Source organism: Galeopterus variegatus, unplaced genomic scaffold, assembly GCF_000696425.1.
Source record: "Galeopterus variegatus unplaced genomic scaffold, G_variegatus-3.0.2 Scaffold239, whole genome shotgun sequence".
In the NCBI taxonomy this organism is placed as follows: domain Eukaryota; kingdom Metazoa; phylum Chordata; class Mammalia; order Dermoptera; family Cynocephalidae; genus Galeopterus; species Galeopterus variegatus.
In genome coordinates, this window is record NW_007726350.1 from 246,643 (window position 1) to 266,945 (window position 20,303).

General features: G+C 37.0%; 1 protein-coding gene and 1 pseudogene across 1 annotated transcript in view; one reads left to right on the forward strand and one right to left on the reverse strand.

The window, feature by feature from the left end:
• The window catches only part of CLIP4 (CAP-GLY domain containing linker protein family, member 4), a 60,061-nt gene that overhangs the window by 28,115 nt on the left and 11,643 nt on the right, over positions 1–20,303 (reverse strand). The window contains exons 2-7 of the mRNA XM_008566397.1: positions 19,350–19,489; positions 18,502–18,595; positions 17,240–17,401; positions 11,999–12,117; positions 8,249–8,485; positions 6,108–6,243 (exon numbers count right to left, since the gene is read on the reverse strand). Coding sequence (XP_008564619.1) covers positions 6,108–6,243; positions 8,249–8,485; positions 11,999–12,117; positions 17,240–17,401; positions 18,502–18,595; positions 19,350–19,489 — 888 coding nt within the window. The remainder of the gene's footprint in view (positions 1–6,107; positions 6,244–8,248; positions 8,486–11,998; positions 12,118–17,239; positions 17,402–18,501; positions 18,596–19,349; positions 19,490–20,303) is intronic.
• LOC103585437 lies at positions 12,744–15,106 on the forward strand (annotated as a pseudogene).

A 20,303-nucleotide genomic window follows, 5' to 3' on the forward strand; every position in this document is an offset into this window, starting at 1 on the left:
GAAATTTTTTTTTTTTTTTTTTTTTTTTTTTTTTTTTTTTGTGACCGGTAAGGGGATCGCAACCCTTGGCTTGGTGTCACCTGCACCGCGCTCAGCCAGTGAGCGCACCGGCCATCCCTATATAGGATCCGAACCCGCAGCGGGAGCACCGCTGCACTCCCAGTGCCACACTCTCCAGAGTGAGCCACAGGGTCGGCCCCATGGCAAATATTTTTCATAAGTAGAAGACATAATTGGGGCCGGCCCCATGGCGCACTTGGGAGAGTGCAGCACTGGGAGCACAGTGGCGCTCCCGCTGCGGGTTCGGATCTTATATAGGGATGGCCGGTGCGCTCACTGGCTGAGCGCGGTGCGGGTGACACCAAGCCAAGGGTTGCGATCCCCTTACCGGTCACAAAAAAAGACAAAAAAAAAAAGAAGAAGACATAATTGTTTGTCAATATGGCAAATTAATTACATACCCATGAACAACTATATCACTATTTTTTTTTTTGTCTTTTTTCGTGTCCGGCAACGGATCGCAACCCTCAGTGTTGCGCCCATACCGGACCGGGACCAGCAACATGATTGCAACGTGTCCGGCAACGGATCGCAACCCTCAGTGTTGCGCCCATACCGGACCGGGACCAGCAACGTGATTGCAACCCCCGCACCTCGCTCAGCCAGTGAGTGGGAACCGGTCTGTATGTGGGATCTGAACCCTCGGCGGGAGCGCTGCCGCGTCCCAAGCGGCACACTGTAGCAGTGCGCCACCAGGCCGGCCCAACAACTATATCACTATTAATATCACTATTACCAAGTTATATATTTGATTACATTATGAACACATTTTCAAAAAATTCTGTGTGTGGATATAGGGATGATTTTTTTTAATGGAAATTAAAACATTTATGAGAGCAGACTATGATTTATTTTTCTAATTTGTGTCAGTATCAGAATAATGTTAATAAATTATGATTTTCCTAATTTGAGGGAAAATACTAGGGAAGATTTAAAAGTTCATAGAAAAATAGAATTAAAAGACAATATGGATCTTACTATGAGCTTTTTCAAGTACCCTCATATGTAGTTTTTCTTTCAAGATCTTACCAAAAAATTCCCATTTGATAAAGTATATTTGTTTAAAAAATTAAATAATTTTATAAAACCTCACCCATATCATTCTCCCAGTTCTTATTTTTTTAATTAACCATATCATTTGGTAGAACCAAAACTAAACTTAAAGCAATGACTGCATGCACAGTATATGGACCACCTTTACTATTCAGTTACTCATTTAATCAAAGTACTCTGATGGGACTTTTTTCAGATCTTGACATATAAGTGCAAGATTTAACTAAAAGTAAATGCATAATTAAGAATGATTTTAAAATACAGAGTAATAAACTTCCAGATAAACATGGCCCATTGAACATATGTGTTTAATTCCAATTGCACTCAAATCCCCACTAAAATATCAGTAAGGAATAAAAATGATATAAACTCTAATCAAAAAGAGAAAAGGATAAAAAAATACTAAAAGTTTCCAAGGCAGGGAAAAAGGTCAAAAACAGAAGACAGAAAGACTTCAGAACTTCTAAATAGTAATACTGGCTCAAGAGTAGCTGACAAACTACAGCCCAAGAGCCATGTCCTACCCACCACCAGTTTTTGTAAAGTTTTATTGGAACATAGCCACACCCATTTGCTTACATATTGTCTATGGCTGCTTACTTACTACAACAGCAGAGCTGAATAGTCACAACAGCTGTTAGACTGTTATAGCCCATAAAGCCCAAAATATTTACTATGTAGCCCTTTACAAAAAAAAGTTTGCCAAACTCTACATCAGATAATACTCTACATCAACATACTGAGGGAACATGAAATCCCACCTACCATTCCTTATCCCAAACTATCATATGAAGTGTAAGGGTAGAACTAAACATATTTTTAGAATGGAAGGTCTCAAAAAATTTACTTCCCATGAGTCCTTTATTAGAAAGCTACTGAAGGATGTGCTCCACTAAAACAAGTAAATCAAGAAAGAAACTGACTTAGAATAGTAAGCACTCGATCTTTCTCTTCATAGTACAAAGTCAATAGAAGTCTAAAATTTAAAATATCAAGAAAGATTCATATAAATATATTATTTACAAACACAGATGTTAATATCAGAAGATACAGCTAAAGGAAATGAAAAAGTTCTTGCCCCTAAAAAGCAGGATTCAGGGCAGGGAAGAATCAGCCAAGGGAGGGTTTTGCTGCTGCTGCTGCTGCTGCTGCTGCTGCTGCTGCTGCTGCTGCTGCTGCTGCTGCTGCTGCTGCTGCTGCTGTTTTTAATCAGCCTTACAATACAATTTGACTTTTAAACTAAGTACATGTATTCACTTTGTTAATTATTAAAAGACATAAAAACAATATTACCTCCAAGTATTAAAACTTATTGTCAAATTTCTAAAATTTAAAAAACTGTAATATGTGCTAGAATTAACAGATCAATGGAACAAAATCCTGAAACAGACTATAGCATTCATAAGAACTTAATTGGTAATGAAAGAAGCACAACAAGCCAAAGGGAAAATGACAGAATGAGAAAGAGAGAAAGAGAAAACTGTTGCTGAAAAGAGACAAACTTTTTGACCTCCAGTTAGCTAAGGGATTCCCCAGCTCACCTGCCCTCCACCTTCAGCAGCTCAGTAATGACCTGCTTTAGAGTTCTGAGCTGATTCACGAGTAAGGGCTACTCCCACTTTTACACAATCCAACACATGATCCCTGCCCCGACTTGCCTTTAAGGATGTAAAGGGGGACTGAGGCAGGGTCCTTGGGGTATCCTGCTTTGTCCTAATCAAGCATACCTCTCCTCGGGATGGTGAGAGTTTGGAAGTCCACATGCATTCTATTGACAATCTAAATATCTCCCATAAATCTGATTTATATATGCCATGTATGTTGCTAAAGGTTTTTGATCCTGCCCTTAGTCTACTTGACAGGTGCCAAAATTAGCTTTCAGAAGAAAATTAAAATTAAATTCTGAACCTCATACCACTAACCAAATAAATTCCAGAAGGATTAAACAATTCAGTGTAAAAAAAAAATGAAAACATTCAAAGGAATAAAATATACAATTTATTACTAATGCTTGGATTAGGAAGAATTATCAATCAAAGCATAAAAGCAACATAAGAATTTATGAAGGAAAAGTCTTTTAACTACATAAAACTGTATGTCCAAAAAACACTGCAAATGAACTTCAAAAGCAAATGACAAACTGGGCAAAATATCTACCATAAATATGAGTGCTTAATATCCTAAATATGTATTTTTTAAAAATCTTTACCAGTATGTTTTAAAAAGACACTAATATCCAATTTTAATATAATAATATGAACAAGCAATTACCAAAATAACACAAAAAAATACACATACTACAACAAAACATATCAAATGTTCTATTTCACCACAGAGAAATACAAATTCAAACACAGAAATTTTTCATCCATCAAATTGGAAAAATTAAAAGAAATAGAGCCTTCAAAAATCATATTTTCGATCAACATTTATAGATTTGGGGAATTTGTAATAGGATGTCAAGTAAAAATGCAGAAAATATAACTATGTAATCCAAATTTTTTTAAAAAAACAGAAAATGTTTTATTTTCTTTCTCTTTTATGTTTTTAAAATCATATACAATGAGCATTTTTTACAAACAAAAAAATGTTTAATGGGCCAAAAATTGAGGTTGCATCCTAAGTGTATGATGAAAGGAAACTTAGTGATTTTGATAAATTTATAATAGCTAGTCAACAGCTAACATTTGTTGAGTGCTTACACGGGATCAAGCACCATTTCTAGGTTCATCGACACATTTCATCCTTGCATGAATCCTTGTGACACTGTTATCCCCATGTTATAGAAGACAGACTGAAGCACAAGAAGAGAAAGAAGGTCAAATAGCTGGTAGATGGAGAAGCTGATTCACACCCAAAGAGTCAGACTCCAAAGTCTGCCTCCCCATCAAGCTATAAGATGCTATACTGTGCAATAATGGAAACTGATGTTAAAGAAAAATATTTCATTGCAAATATTCACAACATAGTAACAAAAACAAATTGAAATCAATGTGCAGGGTAGGGTGGGTGTGTGTTTGTGAATTAATTTAATTAAATATTTGTCAGAAAGAGAAAGAATCATCCCAGCTCAGGAGGGCAGTCAAAGTTGGCCTTACTTGCTTTTCCAGTTTTTCTGTATTTCCTTGATAATAAAGTCCTTCCTTCAGCCAGGATACAGCCATCAGCAGGACGTAAGGGAGGTATGCAGAGCTGGGTGTGCTCCTGGCGAGACACCTTCTCCCCACCACTACACTGCTCAAAGAGAGAACTAAGGGCAGCCCCAAAGCTCATATTTTACTGATAAGAGCGTCCCTCTGGGCTATCATCGTCTCCCCACTAAAAACTACCCAAGATACCAATCCCAAGAAAATACACTTTCCCCAAAAAACATCGAGACAATCCCATCATACTCCCTGTTACTACCAGATGCCTAAGACTCCCATTACCTGGTTCTCTAAATCCACCAGCCTGACCCAATAACCCAATCCTCCCCAACTCTCCAAATCTTTCTGTCATGACCCCAGCAACTCATGGTCTCTCCTTAGTAACACCCCTGCTCTGTCTGCACGCTTTCTCCACCTTTTTGCTGCAGCTGAGAGCTGGTTCTCTCCTGAAGAGGCAGCTTCTCCACAGTGTGCTCACAGGACTCAGGTGATAAGTGCTGTTTGTCTTACACCACCACCTAACGCTAGCCAGGAGAGAGCAAGGTGGTTATTCTGTTTGTTTTTGCTATCACGGCCATTTTCAGAAGACTGATTTCTCCTCACTGAAAGACACAGAGAGAGGGGGCTGGGAGAAGAAAGGGAGGAAGGGAAAAGATGGTCTGCGGCATGTGCCGACAGACTCACTGCACCACCTACTACCTCTCCTGGAAGCCACCCAACTGAAGCCAAAGTCTCTACTACTCATTCAGTGAAAACTTTCACAGCTGGCTGGCCCCTGCCCGTCTCCTCCACTCTTCCTGTCTTCGCCAGTGACTTCAACACGCACTCAGATGAGCCACCTAGCCCCCTGGCCCTCACCTTGAGTGCCTGCCTCACTTCCAGTGAGCTTTCCCTCCGCCCCGGCTCAGCAAGCCAGGCTTATCACAGTCTCTCCACCTCCCAAGTTTTGACTGAAAGCATCTTCTGTTTCCTGTCATTCCAGGTCACTGACCCAGTACCCAACTCAGCTTCTCAACTTCATCAGGAGCTACTGACCCCATGGCTTCCTCTCTGTCCACCTTCCTGGCGTGTCCTCATTTTCCTCCTTAAGCAGCTCAGATTCCATGATCCATCATCCTAATCGCTCCCCTGCTTACATCCTCAACTCCTTTGCCTCTTTCCTTCTGTTGTACATTTTAGAAAAAACTAGTCCTGGTGAAACCAAACTCTCTACTTACCCAGTTCCTATCCCCAAACAGTTTGGTATGCCTGGAGAAAGACACCAACCACGCTCACTGGTCTCACTCTAAGTTTGTTTCCACAAATCTCAAATGGGCCTCAGCAATGCTTGCCTGCCTAGTACGTTTCCCTGGACCGTTCACGTTCTCCCTCTTCTAAGTGAGTACTTTACACACACCTTCTCTCTCCTCAAACCCCCAGCCACCCCTCTCTCTCCGAAGATCAGCTAATGACCTCCCTTCTCAAGTTCTGAGAAAATAGAAACAATCAAAAGAATCACCTCATCTTCTCACCACTTCTCTCCTTAAAAAGCGGCAAGCTGTGCCTGGTCTAATGCAAGGCTAGCCCTTACACTGAATTCCATTCCCCTTTCACTTTTTTAAGGACTTTCCTCCCATAATCGTCCCTTTTTTCTCCCACAATGTCAACTTCTCCCCTCTCTTGTATCATTCTCATCATTGTAAATAAACACACTGTGACATCTCTTACCTTTAAAAAGTCCTCCCTAAATCCACATCCCCCTCACTTATTACATAAGTAACCAGGAGAAAAGTTTTATTTACAAACTATAAAAGACTAAAGATGTATTGTTTTAATGAGTTCTTATTAAGTAATAAATATCAACCTTACCATATTTGGGGGAACATTTGAAGTACTGGACTTTTCCAACACTTCCATTATTTTTTCCTTCTGGTTCATCCAACTCAATGCCAGCCCACTGCCCACTTGCAAATTGAGTTGTTCCACAAAATCTTAATGTCCCAACCTAAAAAAAACATAAATTGGAATAACTTTTGATTTGGTAGTAATTTCAAGTGTCCTACGCTTACAAGTTTATGTTACCATAGAAGTTCTAAAAACTCATTTTCTCAAAGTAGACTTCAGAACAAGGAACATTATGAAGGATAAAAAGGTACATTAAATAATGATAAAGTAGTCAGTTCACCAAGAAGACACAGGATCCTAAATTGTATGCACCCAAGAACTGAGAGCTTCAAAATACATGGATAAAAACCAGTAGAAGTGAAAGGAGAAAGACAAATCCACATTACAGGTGGAGACTTCAAAATACCTCTCTCAGTAATCAATAGGCCAAGTAGGCAGAAAATCAGTGAGGATATAGAAAAATTGAAACCAGCTATAAACCAAGTTGACCTAACGGAGATTTACAGAACACTCTACCCAAAACAGTATACAAATGTAAAAGAACAGAAATCATACAAAAGTATGTTCTGGAATTATAATGAAATTAAACTAAAAATCACTAACAGAAAAATATATGTTAATCTCCAAATATTTGGAAATTAGACAATATACTCCTAAATAACACATGCATGAAAGAGAAAAACTCACAAGGGAAATTAGAAAGAAAATATTTTGAACTGAGTGAAAATGATACTATATCAAAATTTATGGGATGCAGCAAAAGCAGTGCTTAGAGGGAAATTTATAGCATTAAATGATGGTATTAGAAAAGGTCTCAAATCAATGATCTAAACTTTCACCTTAAGAAACTAGAAAGTGAAGACCCAAAGCAAACAAACGGAAGGAAATAATAAGATAAAAAGTCGAGAACAGAAAACAATAGAGAAAATCAGTGAAACCAAAAGCAGGTTCTTCGGAAGGATAAACATTAATAAACTTCTAGCTGGAGACCAAGGAGGAAAAGAGAGAAAAAAGGCAAATTATAAACTTCACAAATGAAACAGGGACATTATTACAGAACTTCAGTCATTTAAAAAGACAGTAAGAAAATACTATGAACAACTCAATGCCCATAAATTTGACAAATGGGATGACATATTCCAATTTCTTGAAAAACACAAACTGTCGAAGCTCATACCTGAATTGAATTTGTAGTTCAAAATATTAAAAATCTTGAGGTGGGGGGACCTCCAATGAACAGTGAATACTACCAATCAATTTAAGGAAAAAAAATAACAATCCTATACAAACTCTTGTAGAATATAAAAGTGAAAGGATCGATTCCCAACTCATTTTACAAAGCCAATATTACCTTAATACCAAAATCAAAGACATTACAAGAAAAGAAAACTATATACCAATATCTCTCATGAACACAGACACAAGAACTTAAACAAAATAATAGCAAGTCAAATCCAATAACGTAAAAAAAAAAAAAAAAACAAAAAACAAATCCAATAACGTATGGAAAGAATAATACATCATGACCAAGTGAGGTTTATCACGACAGACACAAGAACTTAAACAAAATAATAGCAAGTCAAATCCAATAACGTAAAAAAAAAAAACAAATCCAATAACGTATGGAAAGAATAATACATCATGACCAAGTGAGGTTTATCACGAGAATGCAAGACTAATTCAACAGATACCTTCATTACTAAATTTGAATAGTTTATATTCTTCAATCATACCTTATACAGGTTGGCATTCCTAATTTTGAAAAATCTGAAATCCAAAATACTCGAAAATCTGAAACTTTTTGAGCACTGACATGACGTTCGAATGAGCATTTTGGGTTTCAGATTTGTAGGCTAGGAATGCTTAACCAATTTAAATACCTGCAAATATTCCAAACCTCCCCAAAATCCTAAATTTAAAACATTTCTGGTCCCAGGCATTTTGGGTAATGGATACTCCACGTTAAGTTTCACATTTTCCATTAAGTGTCTTTCTACCTACAGGCTGAACCTCAAAATTCTGACCACATTGTATGCACCCCTGTACACAGGCCATGGAGATAATGACCTGGACACGGCTTTAGAAACTGCAGTTACTTACTATACCTTCTGTCCTGCAATAACAACACGATCCCCCAACTTCAAGCCAAGTGACGTAAGCATTGCCTTGCCAGTAACATGATCACAATTTGGAAGAATGGCTTTTGAGATATTACATGACAGAGGCACCGCATCTAATAACATTTGCTTGATTTCTTTAGCTGTTGCTGCAGCATCGGCCATTTCTAAAGGCATATCTACTGGGTCTGGAACAACATCAGCAGGGATCTGTCCTTTGTCATTCTACAAATAAAGACAAGAGAAAAATTTCAACTCATATTTACTTAGAGCTCTATAAAGTCATAAAAAATTTTTGCAGGAATTTTAAGTTAAATTCATTCATCATTTATTTATTCCAAAGTATTTACTGAACAACTACTATATGTTAGACACCATTCTAAGTACTAAAGAGATCAAGGTTAAAAAAAAAACAAAAAAGTCATGCCCACAAAGGGTGTATATTCTGATGGGACAGACTATAAACAATAAAACAAGTAAATTATATGATATAATAAATGGTAATAAGCCCAGAGGAGAAACATAAAGCAGAGAAGGGGAGTAGAGAGCATGGAGATGGAGGTGGTTGTAGAACTATTTATATCGAGTGGTCAGGGATGGCCTCACCAATAAGATGCATTTATGCAGAGATCCAAAGGAGATGAGAGAGTGAGCGTGCAGGTTACCTGATAGGAAAACGCACTTCGTGCATAAGGAAAAGCGAGTACTCAGGCTATGAGTGAACAGCATGCCTATTTGCATAGGTGCACAGAAGGCAACTACTCTGTAGTTGCCATCTTGGCTTTGTGACCTCAGCCTCCTGCCCACTCATGGAGTAAAATTCAGATTTCAGTAATAGAAACTATAGTTTCTGTATTTCTAAAATTTGGACTATAATCAAGAAAACAGCTCTGGGCCGGCCCGGTGGCGCAATGGAGAGTGCACCGCTTGGAAGCGCAGCGGCGCTCCCGCCGAGGGTTCAGATCCCATGTGGAGACCAGTTCCGCTCACTGGCTGAGCGTGGTGTGGGCGCAGCACCGAGGGTTGCGATCCCGTTACCAGTCAGTAGAAAAGACAAAAAGGAAAAAAAAAAGAAAAAAGAAAACAGCTCTGGTCTCACAATGAAGGAGAGACTGTATGTTGGGATTTATCCTGAGACAAGATAAAATGGTCAGTTACAAACCTGCTATCATTTGCATGGTGTTTATGTAATCAAAACCCTATCATATAAGTCACCTCACTTGATTATCACATCAAGAAAAAGCCTATGAACAAAACAGACAAAAATCCCTGTCCTTTAAGAGTTTACATTATAGTAGGAGAGACAATAACAAATTTTAAAAAGTAAAATATTACTAATATTTCCAGTTTGCCAGGAAAATTAGGCAATAAGAGATAAATGACTCCTTCAAGGTTACTTACATGATTACTGGCAGAGATGACATTACACATTATACACTAACCTAAACCCACCAGACTCTTACTGGGCCTTTCTACTGGCCCATACCTTCCCTCCCCCAAAAAAGTTACCTATCTTCTTATGTTCCCTAATCAAAAAATTTAGACTTTTCGAGAAAGAGTTCAGATTGTGATCTTTTTTTAATAGGATGCATCAAGATTCTTTTGCTAACTGAGAAACTTTTTTCCCTTTTCTTCTTTACTGCTGATAATCTTCAAATGATCCATATGGATTAAAGAATAAGGCGTTCAGAGCACACTTAGTTTGCAATCGCCTCACATTTTTTTTGTTTTAAAATTCAAGTCAGTTTGGTCCTAAGTAAAAATATGGTAGAAAGACATGTTATCAGATTTCTCGGATGGTGATGAACTATTTTAATCCCAGATTTCAAAGAAAAAATACAAAATGTAGTGAAGATATGTATAGCACTAATGTGTACTCTCTGAAAAAAGAGACAGGGGAAAAAAAATTTTAAACCTGTACTTATAAGTTGTAAGCTATACTTATAATATTTTACTTTAGACTTTTGTAATGTCCTCACTTTTTAGACCATAGTCACACATTTCTGTTATTTCCCATAAAATTTAGCAACCAAAAGTTCATCAAGAAAACTAAATAATCATAACAATAATAAAACAACAACGATGATGCTGTCTTCCTAACATAAAAAGGCTTATCCATGATTCATCATGCAGTTCCATTTTCTTCTACGGTGGTGGCTATCCAAGTGCAGTCCCAGGGCTACTGCTGATCGACGCATTGACTGCTTTTTTTTTTTTTTTTTTAAGTATAACTTTCAAAATATGGCGATCCATTAATTTGTTTCTGGCCTGAATTGCTAATTTAGCTCAATGACATACCTCACTGCATCCTACTAAATTCAAAATGTTACCCCCACTAACGGGGTTTTGTCAACACTGTACCAGAAAAATATCCAAGTGCAGTCCCAGGGCTACTGCTGATCGACGCATTGACTGCTTTTTTTTTTTTTTTAAGTATAACTTTCAAAATATGGCGATCCATTAATTTGTTTCTGGCCTGAGTTGGTAATTTAGCTCAATGACATACCTCACTGCATCCTACTAAATTCAAAATGTTACCCCCACTAACGGGGTTTTGTCAACACTGTACCAGAAAAAGCAAGCAGGTCCCACCTTCACCTTCCAGCCAGATTGAATTATCGTCTCCTAGCCTTTTTGTACACTACTTTATTTCTCACCTCCTTCCAGAATCTGGTCAATGCTTGCCTATGTTTAAGCACATGTTTAGATGTAACCTCCACGAAGCCTTGGGAAGAGGACCTCCTGATGTGTGACCCATGGCACAGAGTGCCAGCCCCCTTCCCACCCCATCGTGTCACCTGAACTTCCCACACTATACAGCAAAATGAACTGCTTACTCGTCCAGCCTCCCCTCTAGACTGTATTCTTTGTGAGGACAAGGACTTTACTGTATTGTATTTTCCTAGTGTCCAATAAACAATGCAGTCTCAAGAAAGGAAGGAAGCAAGGAAATTAAAGTCAGGGACCAATCAATGGGCTTCCACAAAAAGGAAAGTGGCAAAGGTGTAGAGAGGCCAGGGGAAAACAGGAAAAAAGGGAGGGAAGAGGAGGCTTTGTTAAACATTGCACACTCACCTCTGCCCACCCCCACCCCTTCAAGGGAAGTATACACCCAGTCAAGAATCCTTGCCAGGGCAAGCCACTGTTATTAATATAACAGAAATGGAAATTGAGAACCACTTTCTTGAAAACAATAAAATGTCAAAGGATTTGAAGATAACGAAATTCAATCCTGTGTGTTAACTTTGTAAATTAGTGACATTATTACTATAAAAATTTTTTTTCCTTTAAATATTTAATTTTCAAAGGTTTACTTCATTCTTAAATGTGCATTAATTTTAACTTTCTGGAATGAATTTTCTTTCCAAAGACTTTAAAATATGATTTAATATAAAAATGTAACTTTAAGATATGCATTATAGCAACTAACTTTTCATAAATATATCAATAGCTTAGATGAAAGATACTTAAACTCAGAGATTATATTTTAATGAGAATTTTACTTTCCTGAATGGAAGTGTTGTAGAACTTAATATAAGAGGACTGAGGCTCACTGTTATGCCTTAAACTTATTTAAGATAAACATTATCATCATTATTTCTTATACGTGGCACAAAAATATAAACTACTTGCTCATATAAGAGTTCTATTAATAACAACATCTAGATTCAACTCTTTACTGGGAGATAAGACTTTTTAATTCTTTTAATGTTTTTCACTTTTAATTTAACCTCTTACCCTAAATGCAGGATTTGCTCCATGTTCCAATAAGCATTTTATAGCACCTGCACACAAGTTATATGCTGCAATATGCAGAGCTGTTCCAAAATTAAAGTCACTGCAAGTGGCATCCACATCTGTAATTAAACATAACAAGTATACCAATGAAAAATTTTAATTTAGCTATTGTAGTTTAAAAGGAGACAGGACTTTTTTAGCTATTTATAAGACTTAAATCAACCAACTAAAAGCACTATTTCACAATGGAAAAAAATCTTTATATTATAATCTGGTTAAAATAATCAACTGGTGATTTTCTTTGTGCAACACAATTCATTATAAAATGGACTGATATTTTCATCACAAACCAAACCATATTTAAAAGCAATTAATGGCAACAATTCATATTTGTAAAAGTAACTAGCTTACCATAATCACTCATTAAATCTCTTGCATATTTGCCATGAAAACTACAGTGAGGTGGTGGAGTTTAAGTCAGGGATCAGCAAACTATGACCCGTGGGCCAAATCTGACCCACCATCTGTTTTTATAAAGTTTTATTGGAACTCTCATTCATATACATATTCTCTATGGCTACTTTTATGCTACAACTGTACAACTGAGTAGCTGCAACAGAGACCACAAGGTATAAAAAGTCAAAAATATTTACTATCTATCCTTTTACAGAAAAAGATTGCCAACCCGTGGGAAGTAAAACAATGCAGAATTTTTAAACCAGTTAAAGACTAATTAAATATACAAATGCTGAAGCTGGGAGTGGAGCTTCAGGAAGAAGGTGGCCTTGACAAGGAAGAGGCCAAGGCTCGGGCCATGGAGCTGGCGTACGTGGGGACAGCAGGCGGCTCACAGGGTACACCAGGGCCTGAAGAGCCCAGTGGCCTCCTTGAAAAGGCATTCAGCAGAAATATTTGGTGATTACCTGCAACTAGGAAGCTAGGAAACTTGGAGTTAAGAAATGTATGAATGTCAGAGATGCAAAGAAAAGTATCCACAGTTGGTACTTAATATTAATGGCAAAGACTTTACACATTACAGAGAGATGTCTTGTAAGGCTACAGAATTGTTGGAAGAATTTAGTCCAGTTGTTGAGAAACTTGGATTTGATGAAATTTTGTGGATCTAACAGAAATGGTTGAGAACAGACTACAGCAGCTTCAAAGTGATGAACTTTCTGCAGCGACTCTGTCGGGTCATATATACAATAATCAGTCTATGAACCTGCATGACATCTTGCACAGAAGACTAGTTGTTGGATCTCAGATTGCAGCAGAGATGCAGGAAGCCATGTATAATCAGTTGGGGCTCAGTGGCTGTGCTGGAGTGAATTCTAATAAACTACTGGCAAAATCAATTTCTGGCATCTTTAAACCAAATCAATAGGCAGTCTTACTACCTGAAAGGTATCTAGACCTCATTCATAGTTTGAACCACATACAGGAAATGCCTAGTGTTGGCTATAAAACTACAAACATCTTGAAGCATTGATTATCAATAGTGTGCATGATCTCAAACCTTTTTGTCATCAAAAATGTTGGAAAAGGAATTAGGAATTTCCATTGCTCAATGTATCCAAAAGCTCAGTTTTGGAGAGGATAATTCCTGTGACACCCTCAGGACAGCCTCAGTCCTTTAGTGAATAAGATACATTTTTAAAAAGTTCATCAGAAATTGAAGCTAAAAAACTGATTAAAGAACTTCTTGCTAGTCTTTTGAACAGAGTATGCCAAGATAGAAGGAAGCCCCATACAATAAGATTGATAATCCATCAGTATTCATCTGAGGAGCACTGTAGTTGTGAGAGTTGTCAGTAGCCTATTGCATCCCATGTAATTCAGAAGTTAGGTACAGGAAATTATGATGTGATGACACCAATGGTTGATATACTTATGAAACTTTTTTGAAATATGGTAAATGTAAAGATGTCATTTCACTTTACCCTTTTAAGTGTGTGCTTCCACAACCTTGAAGCAATAAATACTAAGAAAGGGCCTACTGATTCTTCTTTAACACATCATTATCAACAACTTCACACTCCGGCAAGTGCAGTTTTAAAATGATTATATAGTGACCTTCTCAAGGCTGGAATTTTTTTTTTTTTTTCTTTTTGGTGGCTGAGCAGTACAGGAACTAAATCCTTCACCCTGGTGTTACAAGGCCATGCTCTAACCAACTAAACTGGTCTGTTAGCTCAGTTGGTTACAGCATGGTATGATAATAAGGTCAGGGATTTGGATCCCTGTCCTGGCCAGCTGCCAAAAACTAAACTAAACTAAAATAAAATAAATAAAATAAAATGAAAGACACTCACATGGAAGTGAGTGTCTTTGGGAAGTGTTTCCCAAAGACAAAGAATCAAACTGGGATTTTTTACCAAGTGGAAGACTTGACAGTACAAGTCTCTTGTAGATACTACAAATTTTTCTAAAGAAAAAGACACTAATGAATTCCACTATTCACTTCTTGAGGGTGTTCACCAAGAAGTCTTTAAGCAGCTTCCAGTAGATATTCAAGAAGAAAAATCCTTTCCAGAAAATCTAGAGAAACATTTCAAGGGAAAGGAAGTTTGAGCTGCCTCTGGAGGAATACTATCTTTCTTTTCTACAAAACCAATGCAAGTATTCCCTTAAATCCTAGAGGTCATTTATCCGATAGCAAGCAGGTATCCTCTGTAACTCCTTGTGAACTGGGGACATCTGGCTTAAATAGCAGTAATTCCTCTTACCTGTCTAGCCAAAAGGATTATTCATATTATGTAGATAATAGATTAAAAGATGAATGAATGAGTGAAAAACTTAAAAAGTCTCAAGGATTTCACGTTTCAAATACAATCCCCATTGTATCTGTTTCCATTCATTTCCAAATTTGCACAGTGAGCAACTTTTCTCCAAAAACTGAACTTCAGACAGCCACAGCAAATGATAGCAACAGTCTCTCATCATGAAGGACTTACAGAAAATAGAGACCAAGATTCTGTTGATGAGAAAATTACTTTTCCTTCTGACATTGACCCTCAAGTTTTCTGTGAACTACCAGAAGATGTACAAAAAGAACTGTCGGCTGAGTGGAAGAGAACGGGATCAGATTTCCACACTGCACATAAATAAGCATGTTCAGAAAAAAGGTCTAAAATGCAAGGGAAGTACGGCTGTTGTCAGATTAGCAGTCTATTAAGCTCTTCTAAATGAAACACTAATGATATTCAATAACATAGAAATCTAAGGAAAAATGTTCCAGATGAAGCAAAAATAGTTACAGGAAGTAAATTCTGGCACAAAGCATAAATTATTCATAACAAAAGAAATAATGTAAAATATTATCTTCCTTTTACTTCTAAACCTATTTTATATTGCTTTTCAATAAAAAGAAATCATGGTTAGCACTAAACAAATAAGTAAACATAGAAATGCTCACATACATACTGATTCACAATACTCTTCTCAACAAATGAATTTGGACTTCATAACAAGAAAAGGAATCCTGCAATTCTAAGGACACTCTACTAACATTCAATAAATCATCATTATGTTATTCTTAAACACAGGATATCTCTCAGATTTGGGAATCCCAGTTTGAATATTTTCTATAACAAGGGTTTAATATACCTCTGGTTCTGCAAGTCCTACCTTAATCTAAATGACACCATCCCCATTAAGCCCTTCTTATTATTGCAAACAATCCAGGCATGATCAGGACAAACTCTCCTGAATTACTAAAGACATAATACTGTCAACAGAGGCTTTCTTCCCAACATCATTCAGAAAGTGAAAAGATACAATTTTAAAGAGAAAATGAACAATTATGCAAATCAGAAGGGAATTTATCTATTGAATCTCTAGAACATGTCTTCTACAATTGGGAAAATATTGTACATTCTCTTTAACTTAAAGTAATACTACTCACTTGTCCTCATATTTTTCTCAAAAGAAAACTGACCTCCAAGAGGAAGACAAGAGAGAAAATCAAAATACCAGGTCTGTGATTTAGACATTCTAATCTTCAATTTTAGGATATTATCAAGACATGAAAAAAAAAAATCTGAAATTTTATCCTTTAAGTTGAATCACAAAATTTCAGAACTGAATGTCATCTAAAATAAGTATTCTTTATCATTTCAATGCCTAGCTCTGAAGGCTTTACTGCTCAATTCCTGGAACCCAAGCAAGACAAAAGAATTATAATGCACACAGAATTGATTACACATAAAATCCATGTTACACTGGAGAATTTGTAGAGATATGAAAACCCAGAGAACACTTTTTTTATTTTTAATCTCTTTGTACTAAGCCTTTTGTGCTTTTGTTCAAGGATAGTAATTAATCTTCAATAAGGAAATTTTAAACTATCTCAGAAATAAAATGGGGTAGGAAGGCATATAAAGCAAGATAAATCAGAAGTAAAAACCTCCTTGAATGGGCCGGCCTGGTGGCGTCGTATAACTTCGTATAATGTATGCTATACGAAGTTATTACGCCACAAAGGGTGTATATTCTGATGGGACAGACTATAAACAATAAAACAAGTAAATTATATGATATAATAAATGGTAATAAGCCCAGAGGAGAAACATAAAGCAGAGAAGGGGAGTAGAGAGCATGGAGATGGAGGTGGTTGTAGAACTATTTATATCGAGTGGTCAGGGATGGCCTCACCAATAAGATGCATTTATGCAGAGATCCAAAGGAGATGAGAGAGTGAGCGTGCAGGTTACCTGATAGGAAAACGCACTTCGTGCATAAGGAAAAGCGAGTACTCAGGCTATGAGTGAACAGCATGCCTATTTGCATAGGTGCACAGAAGGCAACTACTCTGTAGTTGCCATCTTGGCTTTGTGACCTCAGCCTCCTGCCCACTCATGGAGTAAAATTCAGATTTCAGTAATAGAAACTATAGTTTCTGTATTTCTAAAATTTGGACTATAATCAAGAAAACAGCTCTGGGCCGGCCCGGTGGCGCAATGGAGAGTGCACCGCTTGGGAGTGCGGCGGCGCTCCCGCCGAGGGTTCAGATCCCATGTGGAGACCAGTTCCGCTCACTGGCTGAGCGTGGTGTGGGCGCAGCACCGAGGGTTGCGATCCCGTTACCAGTCAGTAGAAAGCGACACCGAGGGTTGCGATCCCATTACCGGTCACGAAAAAAGACAAAAAGGGAAAAAAAAAAAAAAAACCTCCTTGAATTATAATTGTTATGCTACTACTAAAGTTTTGAATTAACAATAATGGTCAGCTGATAGTACTTGCCTTTGGGTTTTGATGTCTTCAAGATCACTCTTATAAGTTCCGGAACATCAAAATAAGCAGCATAATGCAAAGCATTCATGTTTGTCCAGCGACTCCGCAAACTAACATCTGCTCCCAGATCAATGAGTTGAGTTGCAAATTTTACAGCTGTCTCAACATCACCTGAAGAAGATTTTCTAAATTATTTTTCTTTAGTACAAATTCTAAGTTCCAATGGACAGCTATCTACCACCTTATGTAAAAAGCCAAAGCAAATAGCATACTGAATACACACTTACTCCTCAAAATTTCACTTTCAGGAATTTATTCTAAGAAAATAATCATATTCAGGGATGCAGATAAGCACTTAGCTGTAAAGATATTCACCACTGTACTGTTTATTATGAATAAAATTCCAAAACAAATTCAAAGTATCATAATAAGAAACGGTTAAGTAAATTGTGATATCCATTTAACAGAATATTAAGAAGCCATTAAAAATAGTGTACTACACCAATGCTCCTCAAAGTGTGTTCTGTGGACCACTGCCAGTCCCAAACTATAATGTTTGTATTTTCTGTAACTCTTTTCTTTTTCCCTATTTAATGTTTCTTCTGAATATATTAACTGAAATGTAATTTTATGCCTTTTGAAAAATATTTGGGCTTATATTTTATGTCTTTATTTCATTTTTATATTATAAATTCTTTTTTTTATTATTTTACAAAAGTATCAGTCCATGATGGATTGAAGGATGGAGTTCTTCACCAATAGCTTAAGAAGCACTGTATCAGACTACTGAAACAGGGAGAGACAATCACAATATACAGTTAAGAAAAGCAGGTTTATTAAATGGTAAAGCACAGGAGAATACCAATTTTGGAAAATATGCACATACATTATATATGCAGGAACAGACCTTATGCAGGCCTAAAGACTGAGGTCTGTAGGAATTAGTATGCCCACAAAACTGATCATGGATTGTCAAACCTTGCTGTAGACGTTCAGGAAGATTCTAGGATTTTACCAGTTACTCTCACCTGTAGAGCAGTCAGGCATGGAGCCTGTTTCAGAAAAGTAGAGAAGTATCAGGAGGGTATAGAGACATCCCTGAGAAAAGGGAGCAAGGTTTTTGGAATGACCTAACTGAATCCTCACCTATTCGGGCAGTATTATTATCATTAGTTGGGCACCCTCACAGGGACTTTGATTGGCATAAACATAGATTACATAAACACAAATGTAGACGATCTAAGCAATTAACAGATTTACCACATACATACCAATACCGTGAGCTCCAGATTTGCAGGTGTAATGTAAGAGAGTCATATCTGTCAGTCCATCTCTATCATTCACATTACAACCTCTCTTCAGAATCTGAGGAAGCCAAGGACAATGTGATTACAAAGCAACTACTACATTACTGATTACTTTCAAACCAATGCTAAGGATCCAAGGTAGCCTGTCTTATCTGAATTACTTCTCAGTAAAATGTATAAATAGAATTGGCTTCTCTTATGGGTAAATTTTAAATCTCTACTCAGCAACAATAATGAAAATTAAACTTGTCACCAGACTGGAAGAAATTATCTTAAAAATTATTCCAAAGTAATCCCCAACTACATTCCTCTCAAAAATGAGCAAAATTTTCTTTCTAATGGGTGGAATGCTATTTGAAAAAAGTATAAGTGCTTTCTTCCAACAACATGCTATGTGCTGATCAAGAAATCTTCCCTTAAAAACAAAATATTTTTGAAAAATTATATTTAAGCCTAGATCCTTACCAAAACCACACATAAGTGTAGGCCGAACATAATGATAATCAAATCCCCTCATGAAATGCATAAAAGTTTGCAAAATTAATCTCTACAAAGCAGGAAAAACGACAAATGCCTCTCCCTGCTCCCCTCAAGGGTCTATAATGTCAGAACTCCAGGTGTAAGACACAGAGCATGAGGGAATAACAGCAAGAATGAACACTGCTAACTCACTGCATGAAAAACCTGGAAATACACATAACAAATATCAGAATCTTTAAAGAAGTTCTCCTTTATCACCATCTTTCTATTCACATGGGAAAAAATATTAATAATTCTAACAATATAAAACTTAAAACCTAAAGATTCCTTACCTCATTTCCAATAATGTCAATGTTTTGCTGGACCTGAGGAACCCATTGTCTTAAAATGGCAAATAATTCTGAGACTGAAGTCTTGGGATCAAAGAGAATTTCCTGGCATGATGCATCATTAGGATCGAAGAAAGAAAACTCTGTTGAAATAAAAAAGATGTAATTAAATTTATTAGAAGTTTCAAATAAATATATTGAAAATAATAATAAGACCAAGGTTCAAATGACACAAGTATATTTAGATGCTAGAAAAAGTAAGTTTTCCTTAAGCAATTCTCAAAACCAAAGTCAGGACCATCAAAAAGTCTGAGGCTGGTCTGAACTGTGACAATGAGATTTCCATGTATTGTACTATATTTTATTTTAGATGAAACCAATGTGAGTGCACAGATCTCAAACCCTGAATTTTCCAGGTACTATTTCTAAGACACGGAAAATTTTTCAATATTCTTATCAATATTCTTGCCTCTCAAAACATAAATGTCATTAGCAGTAGATTCACATCTATGATAGCTAATAATATTATATTGTATATTTCTAAATAGCTAAAAAAGAGGATCTTAAACATAATCACCACAAAGAAAAGATAAAGGTTTAAGTGATGGATATGCTGTCTACTCTAAGTGAATCACTGTATATGTACTGAAACAACACACTGTACCCCACAAATAGGTACAATTAAAAATAAATAAAATTTTAGGGCCGGCCCGGTGGGAGTGCGCCGCTTGGGAGCATGGCGGCGCTCCCGCCAAGGGTTCGGATCCCACATACAGACCGGTTCCCGCTCACTGGCTGAGCGAGGTGCGGGCGCAACACTGAGGGTTGCGATCCCGTTGCCGGTCCCGGTCCAGTACGGGTGCAACACTGAGGGTTGCAATCCGTTGCTGGACACAAAAAAAAGACAAAAAGGAAAAAATAAATAAATAAATAAATAAAATTTTAGAAATTTTTAAC